This window comes from Phyllobates terribilis, unplaced genomic scaffold (genome assembly GCF_046119375.1).
Source record: "Phyllobates terribilis strain yellow unplaced genomic scaffold, ASM4611937v1 Scaffold_3__8_contigs__length_932513732, whole genome shotgun sequence".
Lineage (NCBI taxonomy): Eukaryota > Metazoa > Chordata > Amphibia > Anura > Dendrobatidae > Phyllobates > Phyllobates terribilis.
In genome coordinates, this window is record NW_027362763.1 from 186,563,554 (window position 1) to 186,579,251 (window position 15,698).

Here is a 15,698-nt window from a genome sequence, read left to right on the forward strand (position 1 = left end):
CGAGGAAGACCGAGGCCCTGTCTAATGGACACCCAACCATGTGGAGCTATGTAAATGTAATGTCCAGCTCAAGAAAAGGGAGTCTATACCCATATTTGCACAGGGTGCAAAAACCTGAAACAAAAATCTAAAGAGATTAACTGGAATATAAGGTGGTGAGCATGTGTGGTGCCCCTGCGGGTTCTGTCGCCACAGAGGTTCTGCATCTCACCCAGAGGTGTGATATCTGACTCTCAGGTAAGGAGGGAGTACTGCCTGGGACCCACCCACCTGCATCCAACACTACACCCCTCCAGACCAGCAGGCGGGGCAAGATGCACTGCCTTATGCTGAGCCCTGTCCCTGGTTGGAAGTGGGGGGAACCGAGTGAGGGGGAACCATGTAGTGGGTGTGGGTGGAGGAAGAAGACCAGGGGGGCACTTCAGCAGGAGTATAAAAAGGGGAGCCATCTTGGGAGAGGTGAGATCAGTCAGAGGGAACAGTCTGAGGAGAAGTAGTGGGAGCAGGAGCTATGTAGGAGCTCTGCTCAGAGGAGAGGAGAGGAGCGGGCCTAAGTTGAGAGGCCCAGGAGGACAGGCTGGAAGAGGACGGGAGCAGAGGGAAGGCTCCAGAAGAGAGGGGATCTCAGGGGCACGGCGAGTGCAGGAAGCCACCCGTGTGCCCGAATCTACAGGAACGTGGAGAGATCAGGCCGCAAAGGGGACCGGCCCCTAACTATTGGAGAACTACAAGGCTCAGCTAGAAACTGGAGGCTTCTCTACTTTCAGGGTGCAGTTGCTCACAGCCGCAACTATATTGCCGAAAAGGTAGCCATATAGGATTCAGGGGACTGCAGGTTGCCAGCCAAGATCCGAGGTTACCGACTTGGGACACTGGTTGCGAGGCGCAGGGCAGGAGGGTGAGAGCCAGCGCAGGAAGACGACCAAGGAAGGCACACAGAATGGGGTCCCGTTATGTACTCCTGAAACACCTGGGAGTTTGCTGAACCCCTGCCTCGGTAAACACAGGACGACGTGGGAGGTTACTCTGGTCCTGGTAACCTGGAGGGCAACAACTGTGAGTAAACCTTGAAGACTGCACCCCACTGTGTCCTAGAATTATTATCTGTACCATCACCTGCACTACACTGCACAGCAACATCTACCTCATTAACCATCACTGCACCGCCCTGGAGCTTAGCTCTACCTGTGGAGAGCTGAACCAACTCGGCTGCGTCATCATCAGCTCCAGAGGATCTGCACCGCAGCAGCGGCCCCATATAGCCGCATACTACAGGTGGCGTCACGAACATTATATAAAAACTATATTCCCTTTTCTATAATCCCCTTTTATTGACTGCCCTGGGTCACGGGGGGGGTCACTGCCACTGTGACATCCCCCAGCATCGACTGGCCCGGCTACCGACTACCCCACAGCCCAGGGGGCACGTCACATGCAATGTGTAGGCACATGTTCACACTGGCCACTACACAGAGAAAACCTAAGATAAAAACAACGCTGGCCATGTAGAAGTATTACTTGAGGGAATCCCTGTGCCAGACCATCAATCTAAGCTAATCAGAGTAACAAGCAGTGCAACACTCAGTTAGTCCCTTGTACCAGAAGGCAGTACCACTTGTTCCTTACAGTAAACACCACTTCTCCCTACAGATAAATGTTTGGAGCACGCAGCATATACAGTATTAGCATATTTACAGTGGCGGCCAGGGTGCATACTAATTGCTGAGCTGCTGATGAGTACTCAGCCAAAGTCAATGAGCGCCATGGATGACGCTGGGAATTTGCCAATATTGTAAGTGCTGAGCAATGATGACAGCTACTGGTAGAGATAAATGCATTTACTGTAAGGGCTAGTTGGCTCTGACTTCTAGTGCAAGAGCCTGAGTGCCTTTGGAGGGAGCTGAAACTCAATGTTGCCCAGCGACAGCCCCGAAACCTGAAATATCTGGAGAAAATCTGTATGGAGGAGTGGAACAAAATCCCTGCTGCAGTGTGTGCAAACTTGGTCATGAACTACAGGAAATGTCTGTCCTCTGTAATTGCAAACAAAGGTTTTTGTACCAAATACAAATATTAAGTTTTGTTTTTCTAGTGTATCAAATACTTATTTCATGCAATAAAATACAAATGAATTATGTAAAAATCATTCAATGTGATTTTCTGGATTCTTTTTAGATTCTGTCTCTCATGGGTGAAGTGTACCTATGATAAAAATTACAGACCCCTCCATTCTCCATCAAATACTTATTTTCCCCACTGTATGCTACTACATGAGACTGCCAAAGAAACCGCTCCATGGTGAGATCTGAGGATGACTCCTTCTCCCCAGCCGTCATTGACTTCCTGTATTTGTGAGCACGCTGCTTATACAATAGTAATAGACACCTAATACCAATACCAATGGTGGTAGATAAAGGAAAGGTTGTCTTTCAGGGCCAAGGGGAAAGATGAAGTGCAAAATGAGTAAATTTGTCTATTTTGTGTGTATAATGCCAGGAAAAGATTAAAAGCTTTGTCTATCTTTGCAACCACTTTGTTTAATGCCCTAGTGGATCTAAAATAAAAAATGTCTTGATGAACAATGACCATAGTGGGCAAATGAAACAGATAAGTAGGACTGCTGGATTAGTCTATGCAGAGTTGGTTTGCTGTCTGGTACCATGGAGATGCATAGACCTTCATAGTAACTATAACACATGGCTGGAATCAGGGTTTCAGCCCCTATGTCCTGCAGCTTTCAGATTCCATAGCAAAATCCTGCTAAGATTCCCTTTAATAAAGACAATTATTTTGCAAAGATGTGACTCGCCCCCTGGGCCATGGGGCACTCGGAACCGGGCCTTCTGGCGTACGGTGCTGATGGGGGTAGTAGTGGCAACCCGATCCCGTGGCTCAGGGTGGTCAGACCAAATGGTGGCAGTCTATCAATCAGTGCTTTAAATGTCTGACTACGCCACCCGTGGATTGCGGTCAGAGATAACCGCCGCTGCGAGGCAGACCGCTGAGGCTGGTGTTGGGGTGCAGCACAGGGGTAGGATAACTCCCCACGGGAAGAGTGTAGCCTCAGGGCAGTGTAGGTGGATGCTGGTGGTGATGGTGCCGGCGCAGCAGAAATCACACTGAGTCCAATGATGCAGTCCAGGATATTTTACTCACAGTTGTTATCCAAGTCACTTCTGTCAGTAAGGACTGCCCGAGCCATGCTGCGTCCACCAGGTGAGGAGCTCGGTCAACCCCCAGGCAATTCAAGAGTATGGCACAGGACCCCCTTCTGTCCTTTCTCTGGCCTCTCGTGCCCCACCAGTGTCCTGACTTCTGTCCGGCTACCGCGGACTGTGTCGGGTAAGCGTTGGCCTTCACTTCCCGCTATCCTATATGGTGCCTGCCTAGCAGGTTTAGCGGGGGGTCGCACCAATAAATGGTCACAAACTCCGGTTCTTGGCTGAGGGTAGATTCGCCTCCACCAAATTAGGGATCCGGTACCTTTCCACAGCCTGACCCTTCCACCCGGTATAATGGGGTTGCTGACCGTTCTGCACTCTTAGGGTCCCTTCTGCCTTCTTGTTTCTGGAGCCTTTCCACTCCTCTGTCTCTCCTCCTTCCTTCCTTCTCCTTCTCCTCTTCTCCTCTCCGGCCCCGGCCTTTTCTCTTGGCCTGCCTCATGGAGCTGAGCTCAGCCTGAGCCGCTGCTCCCTGTCAGCTCTCTCTCCCTTCTGCTCTGACTGACTTCCCTTCTAAGATGGCCCCCACCTTTTATCTGCTTCTCTGTGTCTGAGCTCAGGTGACCTGCACCCAATGAGCTCCTTCCTGTGCTCCCAGAAACCGCCCCCTTTCTGCTCCTACACCACAGGGTTCTCTTCCCCCTCCCCACTCCAGCCAGGGACATGGTCAGTTGTGCCCGCAGCTGGGAGCACCGTCGAGCTGTCCCCCCGGAAATGGTGTGTGTGTGTGTGTGTGCAGCTAACTGAGCCCTGGTCCACACTCCATCCTTCCCTGGCAGTGGAATATCACACCTCTGGATGAGGTGCAATACCCCTGCAGCAACCGAACCCTCGGGGTGCTACATTCCCCCCTGGTAAAGCACAGCACGTCCACGGGTTGGAAAAGAGTAAAAACATTTGATTTCAAGACATACAAAAATTACAGTTGGTTTTTTTTTTTTTTTTTTTTTTTTTTTTTTTAAACGTTACTTTCATAAACTTTTCTCTTTATTGACATATTAAGCATTTCTTTCTCTTAGGCGAATATAAAACTCCCTTTTCAAAAATATCAAAATGGGTAGATTCTCAAAAATATCAACAAGTGCTAATTTTTTCAAAAATACCAAGAAAAGAACAATAAACATCATTAGCAGCAATTCAACGGCGCAGTCTTTTTAACTGGTCACAGTTCAGGCCATGACCGGGTGTCCATCTCACCCTACAAGGTGCAAACTTTCAAATTAAATACTTGGGGGATTGGCTGCTCTCTGTCCTCAGCCAGATAACAGGGGGAATGGCTGCTCTCAGTCCTCAGCCAGATTAACAGGACAGTTCCCAAGAAATTCGACAGGTAACATTAGGGCAAGTCCAAACAGGTAACAGTCCCAACAGGGGTAAACTTAGGAACTTTCTCAGGCCCAACGGGGCAAAAACTTTGTAACCTTTCATACCCTTACGGGTAACTATGTACAGCCCTTTCATTTGCTGGTTGGGCTTAATGGCGGTGCCCTCCAGGCGGCTCCTGCTCAGGGTAGCAGTCCTCTTCAGACCTGCACAGGTCTTCAGCGCAGCAGGGTAGAGTGCGACTCTCTGCTCCCACCCGGTGGGTGCTTAGGGCATACCAGCCCCTTACGTCGCGGTGCAGTAGGCCTTGCGGCGGGGCCTGGAAAGAGCCGCTGTTGATGACGCCCGGGGTCAGAGGTTGCGGCTTTGGGCCTGGGCACGGGCTGGTGGTGGCAGCGCCCAGGGCTGGAGGGCTCGGCTGCGGGGCTTGTTGCGGGGTCTGGAGCAGGTCGATGTCTGCAGCGCCCGGGATTGATAGCTCCACCAGGGGGCCCAGGAGGAGGCTGACGCCGGCAGCGTCCGGGACAGGGAGACTCCTCTTACCTGCTCCCGCATCCGCTCCTGCATCACGCGTCTTCTCCTGGCGCTGGTCGGGATCTGCGACGGCTGGGGCACTGCCGATGCTGGCCAGCTTAGTCTTCTGCCGGTCCGCCAGCCTCTTCTGCATTTCCCGTTTCCACCCGGCGATGGCGTCGCGCTGGGCCTTCTCCATCCTCCGGCCCAGGTCTTCCATCAAGGAGCGGAGGAATTCCAAATCCTCCTGGGGCAGCTTTGCCACGAGCTCCTCCACGGTGTAAGGTGCTGCCGGCTGCAGCATGTCGCTGGCTGGGGCTCTAGGGCTGACGTCCTCCATCTTGCCCTCCGTGTGCGGTATGCCAGAACTCACACAGGCCACACCCTCCCCTCCAGTTTTCTTTTCTCCCCTCCTTTGTTGGGGGCAGTCCCGCGGCAGCCTGCTGCCGATCACTCTCAGGGGCAGCCCCCCCCACGTTGATGGACACATCCACATACGTGATTGCTGCTTGGGGCGGGCTCCACTCTTGGCGCCATTCTGGGACCCGGCCCACAATGGGAGGTGACTTCTTGTTGCCTTTTTTCGCGCTCATACTGGCGTCCGTTCTGCTGGGGCGGGCGCCATATTTAGTACAGTAAAACAGTCTCTAGGCACGCAATACCCGCTGGTGGCGGGTTGGTCATGATCCTGCCGACTACGCCAAAGCTGACTCGCCCCCAGGGCCGTGGGGTACTCGGAACCGGGCCTTCTGGCGTACGGTGCTGATGGGGGTAGTAGTGGCAACCCGATCCCGTGGCTCAGGGTGGTCAGACCAAATGGTGGCAGTCTATCAATCAGTGCTTTAAATGTCCGACTACGCCACCCGTGGATTGCGGTCAGAGATAACCGTCGCTGCGAGGCAGACCGCTGAGGCTGGTGTTGGGGTGCAACACAGGGGTAGGATAACTCCCCACGGGAAGAGTGTAGCCTCAGGGCAGTGTAGGTGGATGCTGGGGGTGATGGTGCCGGCGCAGCAGAAATCACACTGAGTCCAATGATGCAGTCCAGGATCTTTTACTCACAGTTGTTATCCAAGTCACTTCTGTCAGCAAGGACTGCCCGAGCCGTGCTGCGTCCACCAGGTGAGGAGCTCGGTCAACCCCCAGGCAATTCAGGAGTATGGCACAGGACCCCCTTCTGTCCTTTCTCTGGCCTCTCGTGCCCCACCAGTGTCCTGACTTCTGTCCGGCTACCGCGGACCGTGTTGGGTAAGCGTTGGCCTTCACTTCCCGCTATCCTATATGGTGCCTTCCTAGCAGGTTTAGCGGGGGGTCGCACCAATAAATGGTCACAACCTCCGGTTCTTGGCTGAGGGTAGATTCGCCTCCACCAAATTAGGGATCGGGTACCTTTCCACAGCCTGACCCTTCCACCCGGTATAATGGGGTATGCAACGGTTGCTGACCGTTCTGCACTCTTAGGGTCCCTTCTGCCTTCTTGTTTCTGGAGCCTTTCCACTCCTCTGTCTCTCCTCCTTCCTTGCTTCTCCTTCTCCTCTTCTCCTCTCCGGCCCCGGCCTTTTCTCTAGGCCTGCCTCCTGGAGCTGAGCTCAGCCTGAGCCGCTGCTCCCTGTCAGCTCTCTCTCCCTTCTGCTCTGACTGACTTCCCTCCTAAGATGGCCCCCACCTTTTATCTGCTTCTCTGTGTCTGAGCTCAGGTGACCTGCACCCAATGAGCTCCTTCCTGTGCTCCCAGAAACTGCCCCCTTTCTGCTCCTACACCACAGGGTTCTCTTCCCCCTCCCCACTCCAGCCAGGGACATGGTCAGTTGTGCCCGCAGCTGGGAGCACCGTCGAGCTGTCCCCCGGAAATGGGGTGTGTGTGTGCAGCTAACTGAGCCCTGGTCCACACTCCATCCTTACCTGGCAGTGGAATATCACACCTCTGGATGAGGTGCAATACCCCTGTAGCAACCGAACCCTCGGGGTGCTACAGATGCTTATTTTGTTAAATGCATTAAAGCAATGGTTGGAAAGGTTGATAAAGCCTTTACTTTATTCTTTTCTAATTTCAAATACCATAGTGAAACTTTTTATCCGAATAATGCTATAACCCAGAATTTAACCCTAAAGTACACACAATCTATGTTGAACGACAGTGATGAAGTTTAAAATTTGAATTCAGCAGGTTCTTTAAGGCTCTATGACCTGTTCCATTAAAGTAATATAGATTTATTTTTTTACCGAACACTCAGGCCCAAATTCATTAAGAATGGCATTTTGCTCATCGGTCTTGGTGATTGGGCATGCTGGAGACAGATGCTTCTGTCTTATTAAGAAATGTATGCCTTTTAATGAATTCGGAGCATCTGATAAGTGACGTGCGCCTCCATGTGTGCCTCTCCACAAATCTGACTCTAGTTGATGACTGGAGTAAGATTTGTGGCATAAAGACCGCCACCGCTCATCATTAATTTGAACGATCGGGTTGCCATGACCCTGTCCCTCTGTCGGAGCTGGGCGAAAATGGAATGAAAACGCCGTAAGTCGCAAAATTTAGCATTGTGCCTGCATTTTATGACTTTTCAAAGCATTTTATGCCAGAATTCTGGTGTAAATGCTTTGATGAATAGGGCCGAAATTTAAATATCCTGTAGATTGAAGTGATTACACAGCATGGCAATAATGGTGATCAAAGGATGAAAAAACTATTTATACGAGAAAATCTCAATCTATTTATTGAAAGATGAAAGACGTGGCAAGTTCATGAATGTACAATATATCTTTGTATATGGAAAAGAACAAAGAGATAAATGAAGACACATAGATGACAATCCTGCACCAGGACTAGACATTTAGAACTTGCAGGTATGGAAGGTACAGGCTTTCAGCAGTTCTGTGAATGAAAAAGACACAAAGGACAAGTTAGACAGAAGTGGAGGAACTTTGTTGTAGCAAGAAAAATATGTTTGCCCTAAATTGTGTAAAATGTCATTAGACAATCATCCTCAACTGTATGAGGGTCTATATGTGACCCTCACTTGCCTGATCATTCACATAGGAAGGCAAAGTCATATAGAGTGTCTTCTGTTGAGCCCTTATCAGTGTCTGGGACCATGAGAGGATCCTCTGGTACTCTCATGGGCCTGTTTGCCCTGTTAAGCTACTACATCCTTCTGTATCCTGAAGTACTGCAGCATTGTTTCCACCCCCAAAAGCTGTCATATTTCTGTAAATACCTATTTAGGGGCTTTTTTTATGATTCTGGACTAGTGGTTGCCTAAATTTTTCTTTTGTCTAAATATATGGAGGAAATGCTAAGCTGTAATTAAGTCAATGGCTGCTTTGGGTATATTTTGGGTTGACCACTACAGCTCGAAAAGAAAAATCTTATTGCATTTCCCAAGACTACATTGATGTTGGTTCGTCTAGAAATATAGAATCTAAGAATCTGAGACGCTAAAGGAAAAAAATCATCAACGTGAAAAGGAAGATAGGTTAGGTACCTGATTGTGAACATTCGTTAAGAGAAGAAACAGAGTCGGTGTACTGCTGTCCAAGGAAGTCGTTCATCTGCGCGACTGTAATTTCACGTAAGCATTCTGTAGAATCCTTGAAAAGTTGGTCTTTGCGTCCCTCAGAATCAAACATATAGAACAATTGGGCAGATTTGTCCTTATTCTTTCCAAATTGGCGCTGAATTGAATATATCAAAGCAGGATAAAAGTTTAATGGAAATATGCAATAGGAGGTGACGGCTAATTCTAGTAGCTTAGACATGTCACATTATTGTACTGTAAATGCCCATCGCCCAACATAAAATGGTGGAAATATATAACAGTAAACAAAGCCTTATAAAAAATGATTTGGTGCTTTCATGTAATGGGTAAAGGGGTGTCATGATTTATTATTGTTTACTATAAGTAAAAATATATATATATATATATTAGGCCAGTTTCATACAACTGAGTTTCACATTCCATGTACAGTCTGTGATTTACGGATCGACTGTGGGTTTTCTGACCTAAACTCAAACCTCATATGTGTCAGAATCAGACACATATGAGGATCCAAAGTGTATGTATCAGAATTCCAGTTGTCCTTCTACAGTTTGACCACTAGTGGCTGCTATTATTCACCTTAATAATTGTGCTGCAATCCCACTCCTTACCACTGGAGGCTGCTGTTGTGTTCTGCAATTGCCCTTTACTAAGATGTTGTTTCCTGTTTTGCCTACTTAAAGCCGCATGGATCTCTCACTCATTGCTTGAGTATTGTGTCTAGCTGTTAGCCTTGTTGCCAGTCTCCAAGCTCCTGAACATTCTTACCTAGATTGTTCTCACCTATCTACGGATTGTTCCTTACAACTCCTTTTGCTAACTACAATAACTTTTACTACCGCTTGCTGTTCTGCTCGTACTCCTTCGGCCACTGGTTTCCAGCAGTAGTACCCCAGTATCGTAATAATATGCCTAAGAGGCTGTTGAGTTCAGGTCAGGAGAATTGCAGATGATCTGAAAATGACGGTTTGTATATGGAACGTGAAAATTGTGTAAACTGGCTTTACCCTCTTATGGTTTTCCAACTTGTTGTGAATCAATAAGAAACTTTATTGTTTACTTCAAGAGAAAGAAAATCTGAATGGTCATAGCTCATTGGGGTAATTCTACACAGGATTGAATTGCCACAGATTTTACCTCCACATGCTGAAAACTTTTGCAGCGCAGAAATATGAGCATACTATAGGCATGACTAGGCATAATAAAAACGGAGAGCATAGTGGCTTAGTGGATAGTAAAGTTATCTCGGTTCTGTAAACCCATCAAAGGGCATCTTTTGAGATCATTTTACTTGTCCCCCGTTTGTATGTGTTGGAGTTTAGATTGTGAGTTCCTCAGTGAGGAGTAAAACTTCTCAATATAAGGTCAATAAAATAGGAAATAAAATGTGGAATAAAATAAAAAAGATAAATAAAAAAGATGACTACAATGACAATTGAGAAATGCACTGAGCAGTATGAACAGATTTGGCATCACAAGGAGATCACATTGTTTGTGTGGTGGGGAGTGGAGCACAATTCTAACTAAAGATAAAAGTGAACTTGGAAAAACTCCTTAGAGTGTGTGTCTTTTTCAGACAATGTAAAAACAACTTGCTATATATATGTTCAGTCTTCTCGAACTTCTTTCAACCACTTTGGATTTCCAAAGCCGCTTTAAGAGAAACGCTGACAGCATTTCCCTGAAGTGTGTTATGTACGAAAAACACAGTGGGTAGGTTGGCGTGCACATACTTTTAGACTTTTATCTTACCATCTGATCTTTAAGAATCCTTACAACCACTTCTTTTCTGTTTGGCACAGTCGCAACAGCATGAGCTGGAACCTCGGCAAGGTTACAGTCTTTATATTGAGACAGGGGTTTGACTGTACCATCTGTGCACAGTAGACGGAAATCCTCCTCCTTCATGTTCTTTAGCCATTCAGGGTTATCTAGAAAGAAATCCCACTAATTAGATAATTGCATATAGAAATACACTTCCAGCACTAGAGATTGATGAAAACTGAGAAAACCACATTACACTTGAGTTCTAGTTCTGATTCTGCCAAAACGAAAGTGACTTTAAGGTGCATCCATATATTTTCCATATACTATGACCATTTATAGTCCAAATTAAACCATTGTTCAAGTGTTACCACTATGCAATGCCTAAATAGTGGACACTATGATCAGGGTTGCCAGCTTGATTTTTTTTATTTTCTTTCTGGACAGCCTCTCAAAAAATCAGAGACAAAATTTTTTTATGGACACAATCATAAAAAATCTAAAGGACTGGAAGCGATACATATCTACAGCCCATAACTCTGATATGAAGACATCAGTTACATTCACTGTCAACTATAAATTGATGAGAATAACATGTAATAATAATCTGTGCAAGTTTCTCCAGCTTCAAAAAAATCACAGATGCATCAATTTTATTTCTGGTTTGGGAAAAAAAAACTGGCCTATTTTTATGGAGTGACCTTTTTATGATCAGGACAGTGTAGTGGTTCTGGAGTTTAGATATGGAGTGTTGAATGCGATGGGTGCTCAGGAGGGGTACCACCCCATGTAAATCAAGAAGAAGAGGACTGACACTCCTTGTAATCTTAAAGGGGTGGTCTAAAACTAAAATTTATTTTAATCCTAAAACCTATCTATTTGATTTCATAATCTATTTTCTTTACTAATATATGGTACTTTTATTAAAAATTCCCTACTGTTCCCTCACTACTCTATCTAACTGCTCTATTTTTTTTACTACTTCCTCTTTGAAGATGCTTCCATTGAGAATCACAGTGCATGCTGGGATAGTTAAACAAGTAGTCATCAGGGGACAGAGGCTGAGTTCACTGCTGCATCCTTTGCCCCCTCTCTGAAACAAAGAGTCATCAGTGACGTCCATTTCAGAGGCTGGGCTAGAACATGATTTACTGAGCATGTGCTGGTTGTCAATTCCGACAGATGCTCAGTAGATTCTTGTCACTGTGCAAAATGCACACTGACAGTGCGCTCTCTCGCCAGCTCTGATCAGAAGTGACTAGCTGGCATAGGAGCTGTGACATCACATCTTCTAATCTTAATCAGATAGACCTTCAGATTTGTTAAGCCAAGAGAAATACACTATTATTTTTGTTGACTTTTGAATGTATGTGTCTCTTTGGCTGGCAAGGAGGACAGTGTTTGGGAACAATGATGTTTGTTACTCTGCTAATTGCATATTGTACTAAGCCAGCTAGTTTATTTACAAGAGCAGGGGGATTAGCTCAAACCATGAGACCTGAGCGCTGCACATTTCTCCCTGAAGTGTGACTGATGACCTTAGCCATATATATAAATATAAAAAGGGTTTTATATCCTGCATCAAGGAGAATCAGAGAATCAAAGAATCAGAGAGACACTCTTCAGAACAGCAGCTTGGCAGCATGGCTCGATACAGGGAGACACAGATTTGGATTCTACAGGATTCCAGTCTAGGGGTATATGACCCTGACTGGAAGGATACAGATCTGCTCCATTGACCATCAGAGAACTCATGGATAAATTTGGGGAAACCAGGTTGGGACAATGAGGTCACCTGGGCCCATGGATATGTTGTTTGGGGTTGCCAGGTGGGACCCTGTGGTCGCCGGAACCCATGGAGATGTTCGGAGAAGCCAGATTGGGACCAGTTGGTCATCTGGCCCCATGGAAACTCTCGGAGAGGCCAGGGTGGGACCATCGGTCTCCTGGCCTTGGATCTCGATCGACTGTAAGCTTCCTAAGGTTACCGCTACCTCCTCTCTGGGGGGGCCACCAAAAGAGGGGGGCCACTGGTTGAGGTAGTTGGCCCTGGAAGTCCCAAAAATCGCAGCTGCTCTATTCTCGGTGGGCCAACAGAAGGGTGAGTCTGTGTAATTTTGCACCATCTTGGGTATTTGTTGGGACTGTTCTATATGTTTATTATCTGTTTTGTGGTTCAATAAAGTATTGCCACACTGTTTTACCCTCACCCTGTGTTGTCTGAGTAGTATTACGCCCACGGAAGACCCCGGGTCTTCACAGGAGTGCCCTGTCAGTGTGAGCTGTAAGAAAAATAACAGGTGTGCAGGAAAAGCAGAGACCTGCGCCGATCCCATAAGCGACATCTATATTGCTCCCACCATACAGCTCTTCAGCATACTTTCTTACTCTCTTCAGATATCTACTATGTCTATCCATCTGATGAAGACCTAATGTGCACCAAAATGTTACAATATTAGTTTGGATTGCACAAATAAAGTTATTTTTTCTTTAAAGGGAACTTGTCACCGTGAAAATAAAGTGCAATCTGCAGGCACCATGCTATAGAGTAGGAGGAGCTGAGTAGATTGATAAATAATTTTGTGACAAAAGATTCAGTATAACCTGTGATTTCATCACATAAACCTCTGCTCTTTTTTGAGATTTTCAGTCCTGTCACTGATTGACAGCTCTCTTTGTACAAGAGTGCTTACAGAAGTAAATTTTTTGGACATAAATATTTTCATCGAACAAGGTCAACTACATACACGAACCTTCTCCAAACCAACGGATGTCAATAGTTTTATCCCTTTGGAGAGTTGCCATCTCCCAAATTGGCTATTGAATATACCCAGAAGCCAATATATGTGACTACACCGGAACTGTTCTAAAAGAAATGACTTTGAAGACGAAGCAAAAACTCTGACAAAAAAAATTCTTAGAAAAAGGTTACCAAGAAAAGTTTTTGCAAACCGCACACAAAGCCGTTTCCGATATACCAAGGGAAAACCTCCCGATTAACAAAAATCCAAATTTTGGACAGGAGAACACACTAACTGATATCACAATTATTACCAAATTTAATGCCAACACACATCTTCTCAAAAATATTGTTAGGAAATACTGGAATATTTTGAAAGACGATAAAATACTAGGCGATAAAATACCAACACAACCAAAATTTATTTTTAAAAAGGCAAACAACTTGGGCATTATTGTTGCCCCTTCAGTCAAAAATCTTTTAAAAGAGGCCCCCCCAGCACACTGAACATTTTCTGTTCAATAACCTAAAAGGCTTTTTTTCCACGTAAACGATGTTCCGTCTGCAAAACTCTATGCAGAAACATAAAACCATTAAAAATTATAACAATGAATTCCCTATTATGAACTTCCTCACATGTTCTACTAAGGGAGTCATATATGGTCTCAGATGCCCATGTCATAAATTATACATTGGACGTACCAAACGACCAATGCATGTCAGAATTAAGGAACATCTCAGGAACATTAGGAATAAATTCACAGGCCAGCCCCTATCAAAACATTACTTAATAAAACAAGGGGGAAAAATTCAGGGCACTCAGATAATAGGCATCCAAACGGTGCCAAAACACTGGCGACATGGCGACCATCTAAAACTTATGTCCCGGATTGAAAGTCAATGGATTTTCAATTTGAACACACTAAAACCGAGAGGGCTGAATAGTGAGATTGAGCTATTTGCATTTAATGATTAAAAAGACCGCCCACATCAAGAATTAGCATATATAAGAAGCAGAGACACAACTTAGGACCATCCCTGAAGAAGGAAACCGCAATTATTTCCGAAACGCGTTGGAATTTTGGTTCTTTCAGCTACCCTTAGCTGTTTCATCACATGATAGTCACGTGACCGTGATGTCACGTCAGGTCCTGCTCGTCCAGCCTGCCTTACCACAAGCCAACGAGCTACATACTGCTGAAGCACGAGTCACCGGCTGGGACTCTGCCTATCAACACCACCAGCCAGAATCACCTCACGTGCCTCCCCTCAGGACCCTCGGACATCGCCGTGGAAAACCACCTCTATAGCCAAGCCTTGATGGCACATCTACTAAAGCAGCTGTATCCTATTCACGCTGCATTAAGGTACTGCAAGCACTATAAACGCTACACACGGACAGTGTACTACTAGAGGTAAGACTCTTTGCACAGGCTGTACCAATACTGATGACCGCATAATTTTATCTAAACCGCGGCATCTTATACTTGAAATTTCCCCTATGTGCCTCTTTCTTTCCCGCAGCAGCTGCAACAGTATCACGCTGCTATAAGGGTCTGCCAGTAACAATTCATGCCCATGTTATCTATCCAGCTCTAACCATCCTGGAAACAGGGCCATACTATATTGACTGAACATATTTTCCAAAACATCTATGAGGATCCATGCGGATCACCTCAGTATAAACTACTGCCTACGAAGGAGGAAGCCTAACCCTTGTAATACCTTATCAGCCTACTATACGCTATTGCATATACAATCAGGTATTAATATCACTATACCAATAGGCACTTTGCTACTGACACACCGCTATACCCTATTTATAACGGCTGTACCCGTCATATTCCAGTTTTCAGCACTTTTGCACTTTAATTGCACGGCTTTGCAACAACAAGCACTATTACGGGGATCTTCCTCCTAATACTACCCCATACGGGTAAGTAACGTACGTGTTCTTACTTAGGCCTCTTATCAGGACAAACCGCTTTTCTTATATCTAAAAAACTTATTCCCTCTATCTAGGGCCTACTACCAATCACCACTAACTTCAAATCCACAGCACTACTTCTAGCAATAGGACTTAAACTCATCAAGCCGGATACACCCAACATCGGAGGACCACTTATCCTTTTATTTTCATCCTTAACGATATTTTACTAATTTTGGCTGTACGATTTTATACCAATAAAGTGTCTTTCAATTATTCATTTTTAATTATTCAATTTCTAGCTTATGTATACAGCAGTTCAGCGCGAATTCAATATAATATATCTTATTCATTTGCTTACAGAAGTAGCTGTCAATCACTCTTAATGAAACACCTCCTTTAAGTGGTGATTACACAGGATGATGCAATCTGAAGCATTAAAGAAGCACTCCTCCCATCAAAGCTTTTATCCTCTTAATTTATTTCAGTTATCATATTATATAGTGCTGTGTACTTAGAATTGCTCATTTTGCCTTTCTACCCAGCTAACTATTCTCTTTTCCATTAGATCTATGACATCATGTGAATAAAAACTGACTAGCTGAATCCTTCTAAGCTCTATGTAAAAACAGGAGGTCAATTTTCCCTGTATGAGTCATGAGTCACCGCAA

General features: G+C 45.7%; 1 protein-coding gene across 1 annotated transcript in view; it reads right to left on the reverse strand.

Annotated features, from left to right (window-relative positions):
• Positions 1–7,747: 7,747 nt before the first annotated feature.
• LOC141258987 (serotransferrin-A-like) overlaps positions 7,748–15,698 on the reverse strand; it is a 58,426-nt gene continuing 50,475 nt past the window's right edge. The window contains exons 15-17 of the mRNA XM_073674336.1: positions 10,349–10,527; positions 8,543–8,732; positions 7,748–7,932 (exon numbers count right to left, since the gene is read on the reverse strand). Coding sequence (XP_073530437.1) covers positions 7,892–7,932; positions 8,543–8,732; positions 10,349–10,527 — 410 coding nt within the window. The 3' untranslated portion in view covers positions 7,748–7,891. The remainder of the gene's footprint in view (positions 7,933–8,542; positions 8,733–10,348; positions 10,528–15,698) is intronic.